At 43.2% G+C, this 16594-nt stretch overlaps 1 protein-coding gene across 2 annotated transcripts in view; it reads right to left on the reverse strand.

Moving 5' to 3' along the window:
* Positions 1 to 16594, reverse strand: part of ABLIM2 (actin binding LIM protein family member 2) — a 954368-nt gene that overhangs the window by 482333 nt on the left and 455441 nt on the right. For both annotated transcript variants that reach the window (XM_086964134.1, XM_086964133.1), the window contains exon 5: positions 372 to 498. In XM_086964134.1, coding sequence (XP_086820260.1) covers positions 372 to 498 — 127 coding nt within the window. The remainder of the gene's footprint in view (positions 1 to 371; positions 499 to 16594) is intronic.

The raw sequence follows: 16594 nt of genomic DNA on the forward strand, positions 1-16594 counted from the left end.
CTATAATAACTGTGATGGAAAATGGCTTATGCATAGGACCTAGATTTTGACGAACAAAGTTCTTTTAACATTAGCTAGACAGAAAATGTGTTGATGCATCTTCATTTCTGGCACCATAATTCTGTCCCTCAACCAGTTTTATATCGCCGTTTCAACACATATTCCTATTCTGATCAATGAGTCACGCACTGAATCAGCGCTGAATCTGCTGCAGATTCTACCTGAAAGAAGCCACAAATAAGAAGTGATTCTAATTGAAACTGAAGGCTTTTAGTGCAGTGCAATGCCTTTTCATAACATTTCAATGGTAATAAACAGAAGAGCATAATATGAAAACAAAATCTGTTTCAGGGTTTTACTGTCCAACTCACTTGCTGATGTATTCTGCATTCAGTAGTGTGTCACAGGCCTTGCATTTAAAACAGCTCAAATGCCAGTGTTTGTCCAAGGCCACCAAAGACTGGCCATTCTTGATCTCAAGGGCACAGCCCCCACAATCTGAAAGAGATAGAAAACAATTGGAGAACCTGGAGTAGAAAATGTATTGTATTCCACTGTACTTCAGTGTTCGTAGCATGGGAAAATTTCTAAGAGCCTTAGTATTATAGAGCAGAACATCCCTGCTTGGGTGTCAAATCCTGTTGCAGGACCACAGGGTTTTCACTGGCGAGGACTCAACAGGCTTCACTAGTAGAAACCCTTGACTTGCCCGGGACCACCTTGAGGGGCATGACACACATGGGTAAGCAAATAAAACAAGATCAAGACCTGTCTCCCTAACCTCTAGGGTGCATGTATCGCAGCAACAAATTGCAAACTGCACTACGCAAGATTATCTGTTCTGAGACATGTAATGGGCAGTGACGTAGACCTACAAAGTGTACAAATACTACAGTACTTAATGATTTAGCTTTGGTACTTGCAAGATGTGAAACAACTATGAACTGGAAGGCGCCCAGGGCCCCTAGGCTGGCAAAATGGAAAGTGAAGTTGGGAGGGTTATGACAGTTCAGTATTTTATAGTGAAATAAGGAAAGGAATAAGATTAATTCAGAAAGTTTGTGCATGGGATCATTTATTAGATTCCTATAAAGATTTAAAAAAGATTGATGATTCTGGGAAAGAAAATGGGTAAAAATGTAATTTGAAAAATAAATATGTGTCGTATACATACTTTAATGGGGACTGGATTTAAGGAAGGGTGGTGGTGTTGGGGGTAAGTTGTTTAATATTGTTATGCATGTCTTATTTAGAAATGCAAATAAAAATGTGTTTGCAAAAAAAATATAATGGGCAGTGGCGTACGAACGGTCACATGGGCCCTAAAGTAAGCAAATAATCGCTCTTTACCCATTTACTAGTTGAGCTGCGATACGTTTATTATCTTCCTCAGGTCCGGCTGCGCCCAGTGCAACAGCACCTGCTGCACCATTCACATATACAGCCCTGCAAAGGGGCAAATCAATCCTTCCCAAATTGCAATACCTTCAAATCACGGAAGGTATTGCAGTAATGGCATTAATTAATAAAGACATTTAATGTTCTGTAAAATTCTTAATACCACAGTTTCCAACCTCACAGTCTAAAACACTAAGAATGAGAGAAAGTTCTATTTGTTTTTCATCATTTGCTGTAATTAACATAATATATTTCTGCGCTTTCTACAATTGTTTAAATTAGATCCATACACATATTCAAATATTATAATCAGTGTGCTCTAACAGCATGAACTTTTTTGCAACATACATACACATTTATTAACTTTTCGCTATTAATGGTCCAAGACTGCTGACCGTTTGAGCTCTGGGAAGTGAGGAGGTGCTGACTGAGCTCTCACTGTATATGTTCAATCTCTAAAACATGGCGACTTATTTGCAAACACCAATTAACATATTTGCTTTTAAATAAGTTCAATGCACTAAATCACAATAACTGGGTATGTGCAACCTGACCTTGCTAATATGCATGGCAAAACATTTGTAAAAGCTATTAAGGCAAACTGGAGAACACCAGCTGCAGCTAGCTATTACCAACGGGATGTAACGGTCAAAAGTCAGGGTACAAGACGTTTGTTCATTCATAAGTGTCAGGATGAATGATATGAGTCATGCAGGTATATTATGATAGTCAAGAGAGGTGGAGTTGTGGCAGAAATCCTGACAGAAACTATGTGATTGGAAATAAGAAATGTGAATGCAGGAGCAAGGGGAGAATTTGTGCTATTAGCACTGTAGTGCATTGCGAATTCAAAACAATGGAACCCCTTTGCTCCAGTTAGACTCCGTAGAACTGTAACATAAGTGTTAGAGCGGAATGCATTGATGACTGGTTTAGAATGGTGAGTTTGCAGTTACACACAGATGTATATAAACGTTTAATACTAAGCTCCGTGAGTGGTGTAGTCATTGGCGGGTTCCCAAGCTGTGGAAGACACTATAACTGGCAACAAGTTAGGGGATAAGTAAACCAAGATCAACAGTGCTCTCCCCGAGAGTCTGATGTGGTTCAAGCAAACTGATTGTGCGTGCCACGTGTTTTGCTTTCGAAGTAAGGAACCAGCGATTAACGCCTGTAGAGTCAAAGCACAACTCCAGCTGCTGTAAAGAAGTTGAAAACAACAAAAGCATTGCAAAGAAATCTACATATTGGTGACCAAGAACCTGCTGGTCAGACTGTATATGAAGGTACCACTCTGCTACACAAGATACAGCCATAGGTAATCTGGAGCATTAACATTCAAGGCCGATACAACCAGGTTTTCAAAGAGCAGCAAGATAACACTGCAATCAGAAACGATGAAAGGTAGAGATCAACCAGGTGTCAGACAGTGCACAGAGATGCCAAAGAATAAAACAGTTATCTACTCACTAGACCCAGAGTTAAGTGAGCCTGTATGACCTCAGCAACAGGCACTGCAACCCTGATGAAGCACAGGTCTTGTGTTTGACAAGTGCGCAACAATCACCACAGTTTCCAATATCTTTGGAATAATGCAACGCTGCTTTTCGAATGGAGATAAAAACCGGGGCAGTCTTTCCAAAAGTAATCAGGAATGATCAAGAGGCCAGCACATCTCAAGGCCTTAGAGATGGCTCACCTGAACAGGTTCAAGATGAACAGCCAAGGGAGTCAGAGAGAGCACATCCCTCAATGTCAGCCACTATCAGAAATGGCTACAATGCTGCCCCTTTCCTGAAGCCACCACCACCGTTCGATACCGCCAAGAAGCTGACTATTGGCAATAGATGGACTGCTCGGCAAGAGACATTTGATGATTTCGTTGATGCACTTGAAGAGACTGTTAAAAAAAAGTTTGTCAAGTATCTCACAAATCTTGCTGGTGATGGTATAAAAGAAGTCATAAAGAAAATGCAGTGATCTGATGAAGAAGTCACATATTGTCAGATTAAAGAAGTATTGAAAGCAATGTTGATTACGAATGATACATCTTCAACCCAGAATATCAGAAAGTTGGGGAAACCATAGATGAATTTGTGCAGAGTCTTGACACACTCATCAGACATTGTAAGTTCGATTAATTTAATGATGAAGAAGCTAGGCTTCTGAGAGTTTTTGACGGATGCTTGTCAGATTCATTTAGAAGACGAATGCTAAGAGAAGCTCTTAGGGGCTTATTTACAAGCCCCTTCCGCCACCGGTGTGTCAATTTTAAAATGGAAAAAAGTGACATACCGGGGCTGCAATAGGCTTGTAATTAAGCCCCTTAGTGTGAAGTGAGTGTCAATGGCTGCGAGAGCGGATGAACGTGCTGATGAACAAGCTACTGACATAGAGGCTGGTGATGCCCAGAATGAATTCTGTAATGAGTGTGAAAAGTAAGCCAAAACAAAAGACTAAAGGACACAAAGTGATGTATAGATGTAAAAAGAGGTTGTGTTTTAGATGTGGATTTTTGTTTCCACGTGAATGTAATTATCCTTTCGTGGACAGATATGTAAAGGGTATGGGAAGCAGAACCATTTTGTGATGGTTTGCAAAGTGAAGGAAAAAGTAAATGTGCCAAGGCGCAAATACAAAATAGCCACCAGAACTTTCCAGAAGCAATGTTCGACGCACCAATACAAAGCCAAGTGGCGACATCAGTTAACACAAATCGATACTGAACGGAGTAGATCATCACCTAAATCAGAGTCAAACAGTTCTTCTATATCAGTATCAATTGAAATTGAAGAAAATTATTGTGACATGTCGATGTTTACCTAAGAAGAGCACATGCATGTTGGTTTGGCACTTGTAAGAAAAGTGTCAGTCCAAGAAAGATCACCATGCCAAAGAACCAAAGTCATTCAAGCATAGTAGAAAATTACACTGAAAATAAATGGCTGTTCGATACCTTCATGATCAACAGTGGTGTATCGATAAACATCATGTCTGAGGAAAAATACAATATATTATCTCTATTGCCGCAACTTACGCCATCGAAAAACAAAGTGTGTAAATGGGCTGCATCGATGTCCTTAAAAAGTCAAGGTGCCAATTTATTAGCAAAGATTATCACTGCCATGAGCCATGATAGTGACAAAGTCGATGGATATTATTTATACATCAGTCATTGAACACACTCGACTGCTCACCAGTGATGGTGAATATCAGACAGAAAAATGGAAAGGATGAACTATCCATACCTCAGGAAGGAGTTATACTATGAGGGTCGGGAATTCTGATTCTGGATAGTCTATGATAGAAAATAATTGATGTGGCAAATGAAGGACATTGTGGAATCGTTGCCACAAAACGCACTCTCCAAGTCTGGTTTCCTTATCTTGATGACAAGGTGAAAGGAATTACAGGGCTGTCATCTATGGAACTGCCTTTCTACAAGAACTATTCACCACACCTTGAACATGTCAGAAATCAGAAAGCATGCATGGGTGAAAATAGCCAATGACTTTTTGGTTAACTTGACAATGGACATCACCTGCTGGTGATTATGGATGAATACTCATGATTTCCATTAATTGAAGAGCTTTCATGTACTACTCAGGAGAGAGTCATTGAAAAACTGGATGGCAACTTTGTGACATGGGGTGCTCCAGCCATACTGCAGTCTTACAATGGCCTGCCTTTCTACAATCAAGAGTTTAAAGATTTCTTGGAGCAATTGAATATAAAGCATCAGAAGAGCCCCCTTTGTGGCCACAGGCCAACGGACTTGTTGAGCCTTTTCTGAGTATGCTAAAGAATGCACTGGAGCATGCTATTCTTGAGAAGCTCGATTTGAAAACTGTGTTGATTTCTACATTGCTAGCTTACCAGTCAACATCACAATCAATTGCAGGTGAAAGTCCTGCTACATTGTTGTTCAGGAAAGCTATGAACACCAAGTTACCTCAATGGACTTATCAGAGGAAGAAAGATGAGACAGCGCCTCATGAGAAGAACTTGGCTAATAAACAAAAGATGAAAGGGTATCCTGACAATAGACGACATGTGAAAGACATTGTTTTTGAGAAAGGAGTTCCCGAGCTCGCACAACAAATGTGGAGAAGAACATCTGATGCTCCATTTGATGCAGAACCTTTTCAAGTGGTGTATTCTAAAGGACACATGTGACTGCCCAGGGCCCTGTGGAGTCTATTACCAGAGACTCTTCTCATTTCAGGCACTTAACTAATCACTCATCAGATCTAACTGTTGAAGGAGAGACTGGGTCTTAAACATCAGTGACAGCTATTGCTTTTACACTGTTGTCACAGATTCTAGACAGTGGTGGGGACAGTTTCCACTTTCCCATAACAAGATCAGGTCAAACAATTGAATCGCCAAAAAGATCGATTGATTAGAGAGATTAAATTGTACATGTTTAGGTGTGTCTCTTTTGAAAAGAAAATGTATTTACTTTACCGGGGGGAAGATGTAATGTCTAATTAGAAATGATGGAACTCTTTTGGCTCCTGATAGACTTTGTAGAACTGCTACGTAAGTGTTGAGTGGAATGCAATTATGACGGGTTAAGAATGTTGAGTTCGCTGTTACACGCAGACAAATAAAGACATATAATATTAAGCTCCGTATGTGGCATAGTCATTGGCAGTTACCTAGGCTGGGTAGGACGCTACAAACACTTTTGAAACTAAGGAAGTTCAAGCTAAGACTGTGGTGAATACTAGTGTTAAAGAGGGAAAAGGTGCCCAAAGCATTTCAGTAAACAGGTAGACCTGTGTGGAGAGGAGTAAAGCAAGAGAAAAGTCAACAGGTAATAGGGAGGAAGCAGGGCTATTTGGCCAGACAGGCCCAGAAGTAAACTCCCTAGGTATGTGGTGAAATGTAGTTCCCCCACCCCCACACAGTCCGAATGGAGCTTCTCTCTTACACCTCTAGCTCCCTACAGTTGAGGAGGAGGGAGATTATTGAGCACCTAAAATTGCAACAATGTCTGAATAAAATGGACAATTTATACTGTATCAAGTAGAAAAGTGTAAGTGTAATAGTAGGCAGAGAATGTGTGTTGAGCATGGCATAGGTATTTTGATTCTATTTGGCCAACTTTGCACCGATCAGGAGTTTCCCATAACTAAAAGAATGTAAAAAAGACAATAAAAGTATCTAAGAACTGCATATAGTGTCTTTGTAAAATGCAATAGGATGCACATTTGCAAAATATAGAAAAAAAGATACATGAAAAAACCCTCCGCAGACCCCCTGGATGCATCTAACTACAGACCCATCTCCCTGCTTCCAGCAATAGCCAAAGTATGTGAGAAAGTGGCATTCCGTCAGCTCGAGAGGTTTGTGGAGTCTACAGGGGCATTACACTCAGCCCAGTCAGGTTTTCGATCCACCTTCAGCACTGAGACCGCGCTGGTGGAGGTCACCGAGGCCATTAGGGATTGTTTGGACGGAGGCGGCAGAGCGGCCCTAATTTTATTGGACCTCTCTGCCGCGTGCGACACGGTCCCACATGCCCAGCTAATCTCTAGACTAGAGGATATTGGCATTACTGGTGCCGCTCTCACGTGGGTTAAATCCTTCCTCACGGACCGCTCTCAACAAATCTGGCTCCCTCCCTACCAGTCATCGATTAGCGGGGTGGACACTGGGGTCCCCCAAGGGTCGACTCTAAGCCCCCTGCTCTTCAATGTATATCTGACCCCCCTGGTATATCTTGCAGAGAGTCTGGGTGCCAAAATAATGGCCTATGCCGATGACACCCAGCTTCTCTTCACTTGGGACAAGAACAACCTTGACACGTTGAGAGTCCAATCCTGCTTGTCCTCAGTATTTGCTTGGCTAGCCAAGGCGGAGCTCAAGTGTAACGAGGACAAGTCGGAGATCCTCCTGTATGGCCAATTCCCGGTGGGATTCAGGGATTCCATCTGGCCCATTGGACTGCCCTGCCCACCTGGAAACTGTGGAGTTGCTAAGAACCTTGGGATTTGGTTCGGTGCTGACCTGTGCTTCCGAGACCAGATCTCGAGACTGGCGGGAACCTGTTATGGGACCCTGATCACCCTCCAGAAGTTCTTTCCTCTTCTCCCCCAGGAAGCGAAGGAAACAGTGGCTAGAGCACTCATCCTGTCGCGCCTGGATTACGCTAATGCACTTTACGTGGGCGCTCCTGATTTCCTGCTCCGCAGATTGCAGGTAGTCCAGAACGCGACAGTGAGGCTCCTATTCAACATCCCCAAATGCCATAGTGTACGAAGACAACTGGCGGATCTTCATTGGCTTCCAGTTGCTCTCAGAGTGCGCTTCAAGGTCCTAACACTGGCCTTTAAGGCCTTACATGGTCCTTGCCCACCATACCTCAGTGCCAGGTTTGCCTTCTATCATCCCCCGCGACAATTGAGATCGGCCTCTCTCAGACATTTGGTCACTCCGAGATTTAAGAGAGCTCGTCTGGGAGGAAAATCCATGACGGTCATAGCCGCACAGCTATGGAATAGCCTCCCTGACCATTTGAGACACACGACTAACCTCACTTATTTTAAAAAACACCTTAAGACTCACTTATTCAAGCAATTTATGTAAATGCACATCTTCTCTCCTGTTATGTTATCCCTTTGTTACTTTCTGACACTGAATCCCTTTTCGCGCCAGGACAGTCTTGACTAGCAGTGCGCGCTACAAGAAATATATAACATAACATAACATAACATAACATGAAATAAGTGAGCAAACATGTAAAATTATTTGTAAATCGGTACTGTCAATTTTAGCCTAATAATAATACTTATGGCAAATTTATAAATTAAAAATACTTGAGGAATGACTGATACATTATGATGTGACCTGAATATCCAGAGGGTTGACCACATTGCTCAACTAAGGAGGCTAAAGTACTGGACCAGACAATGGTCTAACCCTGATTTGGTGTCATACAGAATGGCCATGAAGGAACTGATTGTTTTTGACAAGAACTTGTCTCAAGGCGGTAAAAGAGCTCTGCCTTATTTTACATCTGTCTGATATGTCACAAAATTTGAGTAGAAATGTGAGCATTGGGATTAAAAGCTTACACTGGGATCATATCCTTTTGGAAGCCCGGGGTGAACCACATCTGGAGGGCTGATAGATTCATTTCTAGCCCACAAGTGTACACTAAATTATGAAACATCCCCTATCCAGCTAAAATGTTATACTTCTGCTTCAGAATCGGTTCACCTCCTCTAAACACACTGACTACAAAATGAAAGGAGAATAAAGGTGATTTAGGGGAATGTCCCTTCTGCCTGTCAGTTTTGCGAAACTGAGGCCCACTTTTTATTTTTCTGCCCTAAGTACATTTTAACACTGACTAAAAGGATCATTTCAATCTGCCCTCATTTGGGTGTTGCGCGCTGTGTATTCTTAGATATGACACACATGAACCAATAGTCTTTGTGCTTTCTAGATTTTTAAACTGGACCTGGTATATAAGCATCAGAAGTTATTATTAGTATGTTTATTTTCTGTCTAAACCTACCCTCAGGGAGCGAGTTGATAACAATGTGATGTCCTAGACCTTAGTGGGATTAATATTCTATCACCCAGACATCTGTAGGCTGGACACTGGTGCTTTATTTATCTGTGTTCTTTAGTTATTCTACATTGTTGAACAAAGCACGTGTCATTTTATTATGTTCTTATGTCTTTCTAAATTTGGGATTATTATAGTGGTTTGAATTTTCCAAATGTCTATCTTGTTCTAAGGAATTCCTTTGACCATTCCTCTGTCACTTGACATTTTCATATTGCTGTTCTATCATAAGTGAGACGTCTAGGTATTTTTCCCTGCAGGAGAAAGCATGAGGAAATTTCATATGCACTTCATGTTTTTGTAAATAATCGACTTTTAACGTGGCTCTGAAAACCCAATTCTTTTACTTGCTTTTTTAATACTGATGCTGTACCCAAGTGAGTGCCTCTAATATTCTTTTATTGTATGAACATAGCATGAGATTCCTTAGTAGTATTTTATGTGTATGTAAACAATGCACCATTAGAGTGACACTAAAATCCCAAATATCTATTGTGCTTGAGGAAACCTCTTGAATTTTTTTTGTCAGGCCATAAGATTATTTACTGTAAGCAGCTCGTCTTGTATATAATTATAACAGTGTTGTGATTTTACATGGTATTATTGTAATCATGTATCAAATGTGATTTTAAAAGTACTTTTATGGTTATATTTATGTAACCTAAATAGGTTTCCTACAACTGGGACTGATACATTCAGGTAGAACCAACATTACAGTTTATCCCAGGTTGCTAAAATGAATCCCCTCAAAATACCCACATATCATTGGTATATTTCATTTCATTGTGATAATTTAAAGCATAGCGATGTAATGAGCCAACTCTTTCCCCTTTTAGCTTTAAATACAGTTTCTTCCAAGCGTAGTTAAGAGAACTTGCTCAATTCATATAAAGCTAATCTTGGGTTCTTTACAGTAATTTGTGTCATGGTAGAGAAGTGATTCTGGAAAGTGGGAACTACAATTTGCAATAGTTCTATGGTGTCCCTTGGTGCACTCTTTAAATGGCGAATGATGAATGCACATCACATTTTTTACTTTCACATTGTCATAAATACACGCAGTAAGCAATTCTAAATTTGATGAAATAGTGTATCATGTAACCTTTGAAGATAAGAAAGCTATTTATTTTGTTTTTCCTGAACTGTATTCTCAAATTTGGCAACTGACTAAAACCATTTCTAAGTTTGGGAAGTCATGCTTGTCCTTTAGGAGTAGAATATGACTGAGAACTTGAAATTAGTATTTTTCTTAAGGAATTTTTCCTGAAGCTTTATTGACCCTGGTTTCAGGTAGGCCGCACCCCACGTCGCACAGCACCACCATGTGTCCGTGCCTCAATGCCCGCTGCTGCCGCTGCTGTAAGTTCGCCGCGCCTCCTACTTGAGCTGTATTTAGTGCCTGCTCCTGTTTTTATTGCTGCATTTTCGTTTAATGGCTTTTTGCCTTATTGCCTATTTCTGTTGTTGTCACTGTTTTCCGCTCCTCTTTTTGCCTTCTGGACCCCCGTTTTTCCTGCCCCTGCTTCCCTGAGACCCGCCCCCCACTCGCCCATTCGACGTCCTGCTCCCGCCTCCCAGCTGCTCCTCCCTCCCACCTCCACTTATATGGCGGCCGCGCTGCTAGCGCGCCAAAGGTGCGCCTAAGGCAAGCCCATACACGCCCGTCCACGCCTGGACCGCGCCCAGTGCCAGAACCCCTGGCCCCAGCAAATGCCCGCCATAGCTATGATGCCAGCACTCTCCATGCACTAAACACCAGATGATCACACACCTGCTTCCTGGCCACCCCGAAGCGCACCCAAGGACCTTTCACCTGCCGGAACTGCAGCTTCACCAGCATCCGATCCGCCAACCCACCCACCGTGAAAGAGCGCAACCGCCTCAGATGCATTCTACTCAACACCCGCTCTGCCCGCAAACACGCCGTCAAACTCTGGGACCTACTCGACTCAACCTCCCGACGCAACCTCCCCAGAAGTCGCCTTCCTGATGGAGACCTGGATGAACACCTCCTTGGCACCGACATCGCCATAGCCATTCATGATGGCTACAATATCACCCGCAGGGACCGCACCAACAGAACAGGAGGAGGAATTGTCATCGTACACAGGAACACTCACAGAGTCTTGACCAGCACCGATGACACCCTCAGCACCGCCGAACACCTGCACTTCCAGATCCACACTAATCCCAACAACACCCTTAGAAGAACTCTCATCTACAAACTTCCCGGACCTGGCCACAGTTCAGCGGCGCCATCGCCGACTTCGTCAGTACACACGCCCTTGCCTCCACAGACCACATCCTCCTCGGGGACCTGAACTTCCACCTCGAGAACAACAACAACACAAACTCCACCTCCCTGATTCACAACCTCGCCAACCTCGGACCCAGACAGCTCGTCTCAAAAGCCACTCACTCTGCCGGCCACACGCTCAACCCCATCTTCTCTGCAATCTCCCACGTCTCCTTTAGCCACACCACTGTACTCCATTGGACCGACCATCACTGCATCCACTTTACTTTCCAGAAACCGACCACGCACCACCACACCCAACAGATCCCTCAGCGCTGTTGGAGCAAAGTCACGGAAGACCAGCTAACCACCAAACACGCTCGGAGCCCACCCGCCGACCCCACTGACCCCGACACCGCCTCCCGCAACCTCAGACACTGAATAGATGACTGTGCCAACCTTCTCGCCCCGGTCAAAAACCCCTCCAACAGACACCATAAAGAAAGCCAGCTGGTTCACTGAGGACCTCCAGGCCTCCAAGCAAACCTGCCGGAAACTAGAGAAACAATGGCAAAGTGAACAGACACCGGATAGTTACGCAGCCCACAAGAATGCCACCTGCAGTCACCATCACCTCATTAGATCCGCCAAAAGGGCCTCCTTCAAAGACCGCCTTGACATCAACGCACACAAAAGCAAAGAGCTCTTCAACATCGTGCAGGAACTCTCCAACACCAACGACATCCCACCTTTGCAAGGCTTGTGCGACTCCCTTGCCACCTTCTTTCACCGCAAGATCACAGACATCCACAACAGCTTCAACGACATGACCACCCCGACAGCCACTGAGACCTCCGACCCCACGGCCACCACCCGCACCGATTCCCTACTCTCCTGGACCAACATAAATGACGACGACACCATCAAAATCATGAACACCATCCACACAGGCTCTCCGTCAGACCCATGCCCACACCACATCTTCAACAAAGCCAGCGCCACCATCGCACTACATCTACGCAAAGCCATCAACATCTCCTTCGAGACAGTGACCTTCCCGGAGAGCTGGAAGCACGCCGAAATCAACGCCTTACTCAAAAAACCCAAGGGTGACCCTAAGGACCTCAAGAACTTCTAACCCATCTCCCTGCTCCCGTTCCCGGCAAAGGTTATCGAGAAGACCGTCAACAGACAATTGACCCAATACCTTGAGGAGAGCAGCATCCTAGACCCGCCCCAATCCGGGTTCCGCAGCAACCACAGCACCAAAACTGCCCTCATCGCCGCAACCGATGACATCAGGGCCCTGCTTGACAATGGCGAAACTGTAGCCCTCATCCTCCTGGGCCCGTCAGCCGCCTTCGACACTGTCTGCCACTGCACCCTAAGCACACGTCTCCACAACGCTGTGATCCGTGACAAGTTTCTGGAATGGACCACCTCCTTCCTCTCCGGCAGAACCCAGAGCGTCCGCCTCCCCCTTTCGTACCATCTGCGGCGTACCCCAGGGCTCATCCCTGAGCCCGACATTGTTCAACATCTACATGGCACCGCTCGCCTACGTCGCCCGACTGCACGACCTCAACATCATCTCCTACGCCGACGACACCGAGCTGATCCTCTCCCTTATCAAGGACCCCCTCACCGCCAAAACCATCCTCCATGAAGGAATGAAAGCCGTCGCTGAGTGGATGAAGAACAGCCGTCTGAAGCTGAACTCAGACAAGACAGAAGTCCTCATCCTCGGTTCCACCCCCTCGGCCTGGGACGTCTCCTGGGAACAGCACCAACACCCACCGACCACGCACACAACCTGGGGTTAATCCTCGACTCTACTCTCCCCATGACAAAGCCGGTCAACGCCGTCTCGTCCTTCTGCTTCAACACACTCCGCATGCTCCGCAAGATCTACAGGTGGATCCCCATCGAAACAAGAAGAACGGTCACCCAGGCCCTCGTCAGCAGCAGGTTGGACTACGGAAACGCCCTCTACGCAGGAGACTCGGCCAAACTCCTGAAATGACTATAGCGCATTCAGAACGCCTCATCATGTTTGAATCCTTTACACTGGCTTCCCGTCGACAAGAGGATCACCTTCAAGCTCCTCACCCACGCACACAAGGCACTCCACAACACCGGACCGGCATACCTCAACAGATGACTCACCTTCTACACCCCCAACCGCCAGCTCAGCTCCACTGACCTTGCCATCGCCACCGTCCCTCGCATCCGAAGAGCAACTCTGGTGGCACATCATTCTCCCACCTCTCAGCCAAGACCTGGAACACCCTCCCCATCCTCCTAAGGCAGACCCAGTACTTGTTAACCTTCAGGAGATTACTCAAGACCTGGCTATTCAAACAGTAGCAGCATCTCTCTCCCCACCACCCCTTCCCCACCCCCAGCGCCTTGAGACCCTCACAGGCGAGTAGTGCGCTCTACAAGTGTTTTGATTGATTGATTTATTGATTAAGATAGACACTTAACACATCCTTGAGTTCAGGATCCAGTAAACAAATGCCAATCTAATTTAAAGTTCTCATAAGCAAATTGGTACAGTCAGTTATATCTTTAATGAAATGCGCTATTTTACTAAATGTGTTTCTGTGGTCAAAGCAAGTGGTGTTGGTATGGGAAAAGAATATGCCATTTTTTTGCAGGCGCTAGAATGTGTTTTGTGTCAGCCCTTTCTTATAATTGGTAGTGATGTAAATTTTCCAGCATAGTCTTTCTCACTACTACAGTGTGTTTTGTGTCTATGTCAGTCTCTAGGGACAAGAACTAGGGTTTGGAAAGTAACAGTGCAGTCAGTCAGTTTGTAGTATGACCTACTATGCATTGTTTTCCCATAAAAAACCAACAGCAAGAAATCAATTTATTTCAATCAATTTAATGATTGATCTGCCCCAAAACGTGCCATAGAAATGCCCAAAAGCAGGGACTCCTTTTACAAGTGGATTACCTATAGATTTTTTGTATTACATGTAGTCCACTTTCCCAAAAGGAAATGGGGCTGTGTTAAGAAAAGTTTTTTTTTACATTCACTAATGGAAAGGAGTCCTCGTACAATCCCTTCCCCTTCTGTAAACGGCTTACCACCCCATATTAGGAGTCAATAAAATTGGAATGTTTCGTGACAGGATTTTGGCTACAAAACATTGACATATAGCATACTGAATAAATTCCTAAACACGCTGCTACCTAATAGAAATTCGTTATGACCTTCTAGACTAATTTTGTGTTTGAGTAACCTGAGTTCAGTATATTGGAAAAAGTCGCAAACCCTGTTATTTAGCTACCCGGAGGTACATCTTGTCCTATTTAAATTGTATTCCAGTGCAACAAGCAACAAAAGGATTTAACAACAAAAATTATAGCCAATACCTCTTTCACTTTCATTAATGGTACAGCATTTTCCTCAACTAATGGTGATATTCCAAGGTAAACTGTGCAATCGGTTTCATTTTCTAATTCTGCTCTTCTTCTAGTTCAGAGACCAAGTCATGCTCCTGCTCAACCCATCCCATATAAAAGTAAGATTAGCTGGAGCAACTCTTGTCACATTATGACATTTTTGCTTCTCTGTCTTATTCTCAAAAACAGTAAGCTACTGTTGTCCTTTCAAGATGTTGTTATTAGAAGGTTTACCTATTATCCCTCACTCACTGGGGTCATGAGTGGCATGCTTTCTCCTGACCCAAGATACCTTGTGTATGTGTGCGTACCTTACTTTGATAGTTAATGGAGCACATGATTGTTTTAGCTTGGTGTCCGATATAAAATTGCCTACAGTTATCCCATATTCTACCATGTGTATTCTTTGGCCCTTTAGCAAGATTAAAAATAAATGGTATGATATTTGAAGATTTTTAATGGGCTCATACATCAGTAGGTCTAGAATGTTTGGCCAAATGTTGTTGCCTGAAAGGTCAAATGGCATTCTTCAGGATCAAGCAGTTTTTAGGATCTCTAAGCAGACTACAATTTTAGTCACTATGTTTAAGATTCATGAACTACTTGTGCCATTAATTTCCTCTGTAAACTTTACTCATTCATGCATCAAATGCCATACATACAAACCATATTGAGAATTTCCTTAGTGGGTCATTTATTCATTGTTTTTTAGGGCCCCATTTAATGTTAGAGGAAGTTGGACACTTTTGTTTCACTTTCATCATGGGTACGCGCCGGTAAGGGACCTCTTTGGTTCTCCTAAGCTATGCATCTAAATGTCGTAGACAAATGCAATATGACACATTTACATTTAATAGCTGAGCTTAGCTCTTTGATAGCTTCACGTAAAGAGATGTGCACTGTCATCTCTGTTAATATTTTGTGCAAGATTTTCACATTCATCATTAGTAGGCTTGCATGCAAAGTTATTACAAGCATTGGCAACACCAATAGGTAATGCCTTGGACAGATAATGCAATGGTTAATTATTTATATTTATTGCAAGCCAATTCCACAAGAGCAAAAGCAAAATAGAAAATATGCCACCACCTAAATTTGGTGCCATACACTTACAATAAACATTCACTTATGTGGGTGTTTTACTACTAATGTTTTTAAACTAATAAGCCTTTCAGTTGTTAATTTGCATCATACATTTTACTATTATCATTGTTTGTGAAGGAGAGAAGTTATATCAGGACCTATAAAAGCACTTATATTGCAGGCAACTACAATGTTACAATGTCACATAAACAATTTATAACTACAACTATAAAAAGGAGATGAAAAATATATCACCATCTAACTGAACAACAGAAGGTCAGGCAAAATAAATATCAGGTATCTAAAGTTAAAATAAAAAATATAAATAAGCATACTTTGAACCAACTTTGTCACTAAAGAGAAAGGAGCTATTTTTAGGTGGATTTGAATGAAATGCACACACTTTAAGCACTCACTCAAAGTGAAGGGGCCAATGTTAAGTGGGCTGACTCAGTGCTCCATGCTGTATGCTGTGGTGAGCAGAAGCAAACTGTGAATGACCATTCAGCACAGCAAAGGAGAAAGCCTAATGAACAAAAGCCCCTCTATGTATGTATATTATGTATGACATTTTCAGAAAGACATTAGTCTAGTCTCTCCGCTAATTTGTCTCTAAGGCTAGGCCTTATTTCACAGTTTCCTCAGGGACCTTTGGTGAGCACTGTCCTAATATCCTCTATAGTTGAAATATGTTGCAATGGATGCTGACTTCCTTGACATTAATTGACATTGACATACACTGACCCTACAGTGACATACTGACTTTGTTTTTTGGTCTCTTTTAACCGACTGCAATGATCAGAATCAGGCCCGCAGCTTAAAACGCAGATGTTATGTCAAGCCACATCTCAGGGAAGACTGACACTTGAAAGAGACCCCCA

This window comes from Lissotriton vulgaris, chromosome 3_2 (assembly GCF_964263255.1).
Source record: "Lissotriton vulgaris chromosome 3_2, aLisVul1.2, whole genome shotgun sequence".
NCBI classification, from domain to species: domain Eukaryota; kingdom Metazoa; phylum Chordata; class Amphibia; order Caudata; family Salamandridae; genus Lissotriton; species Lissotriton vulgaris.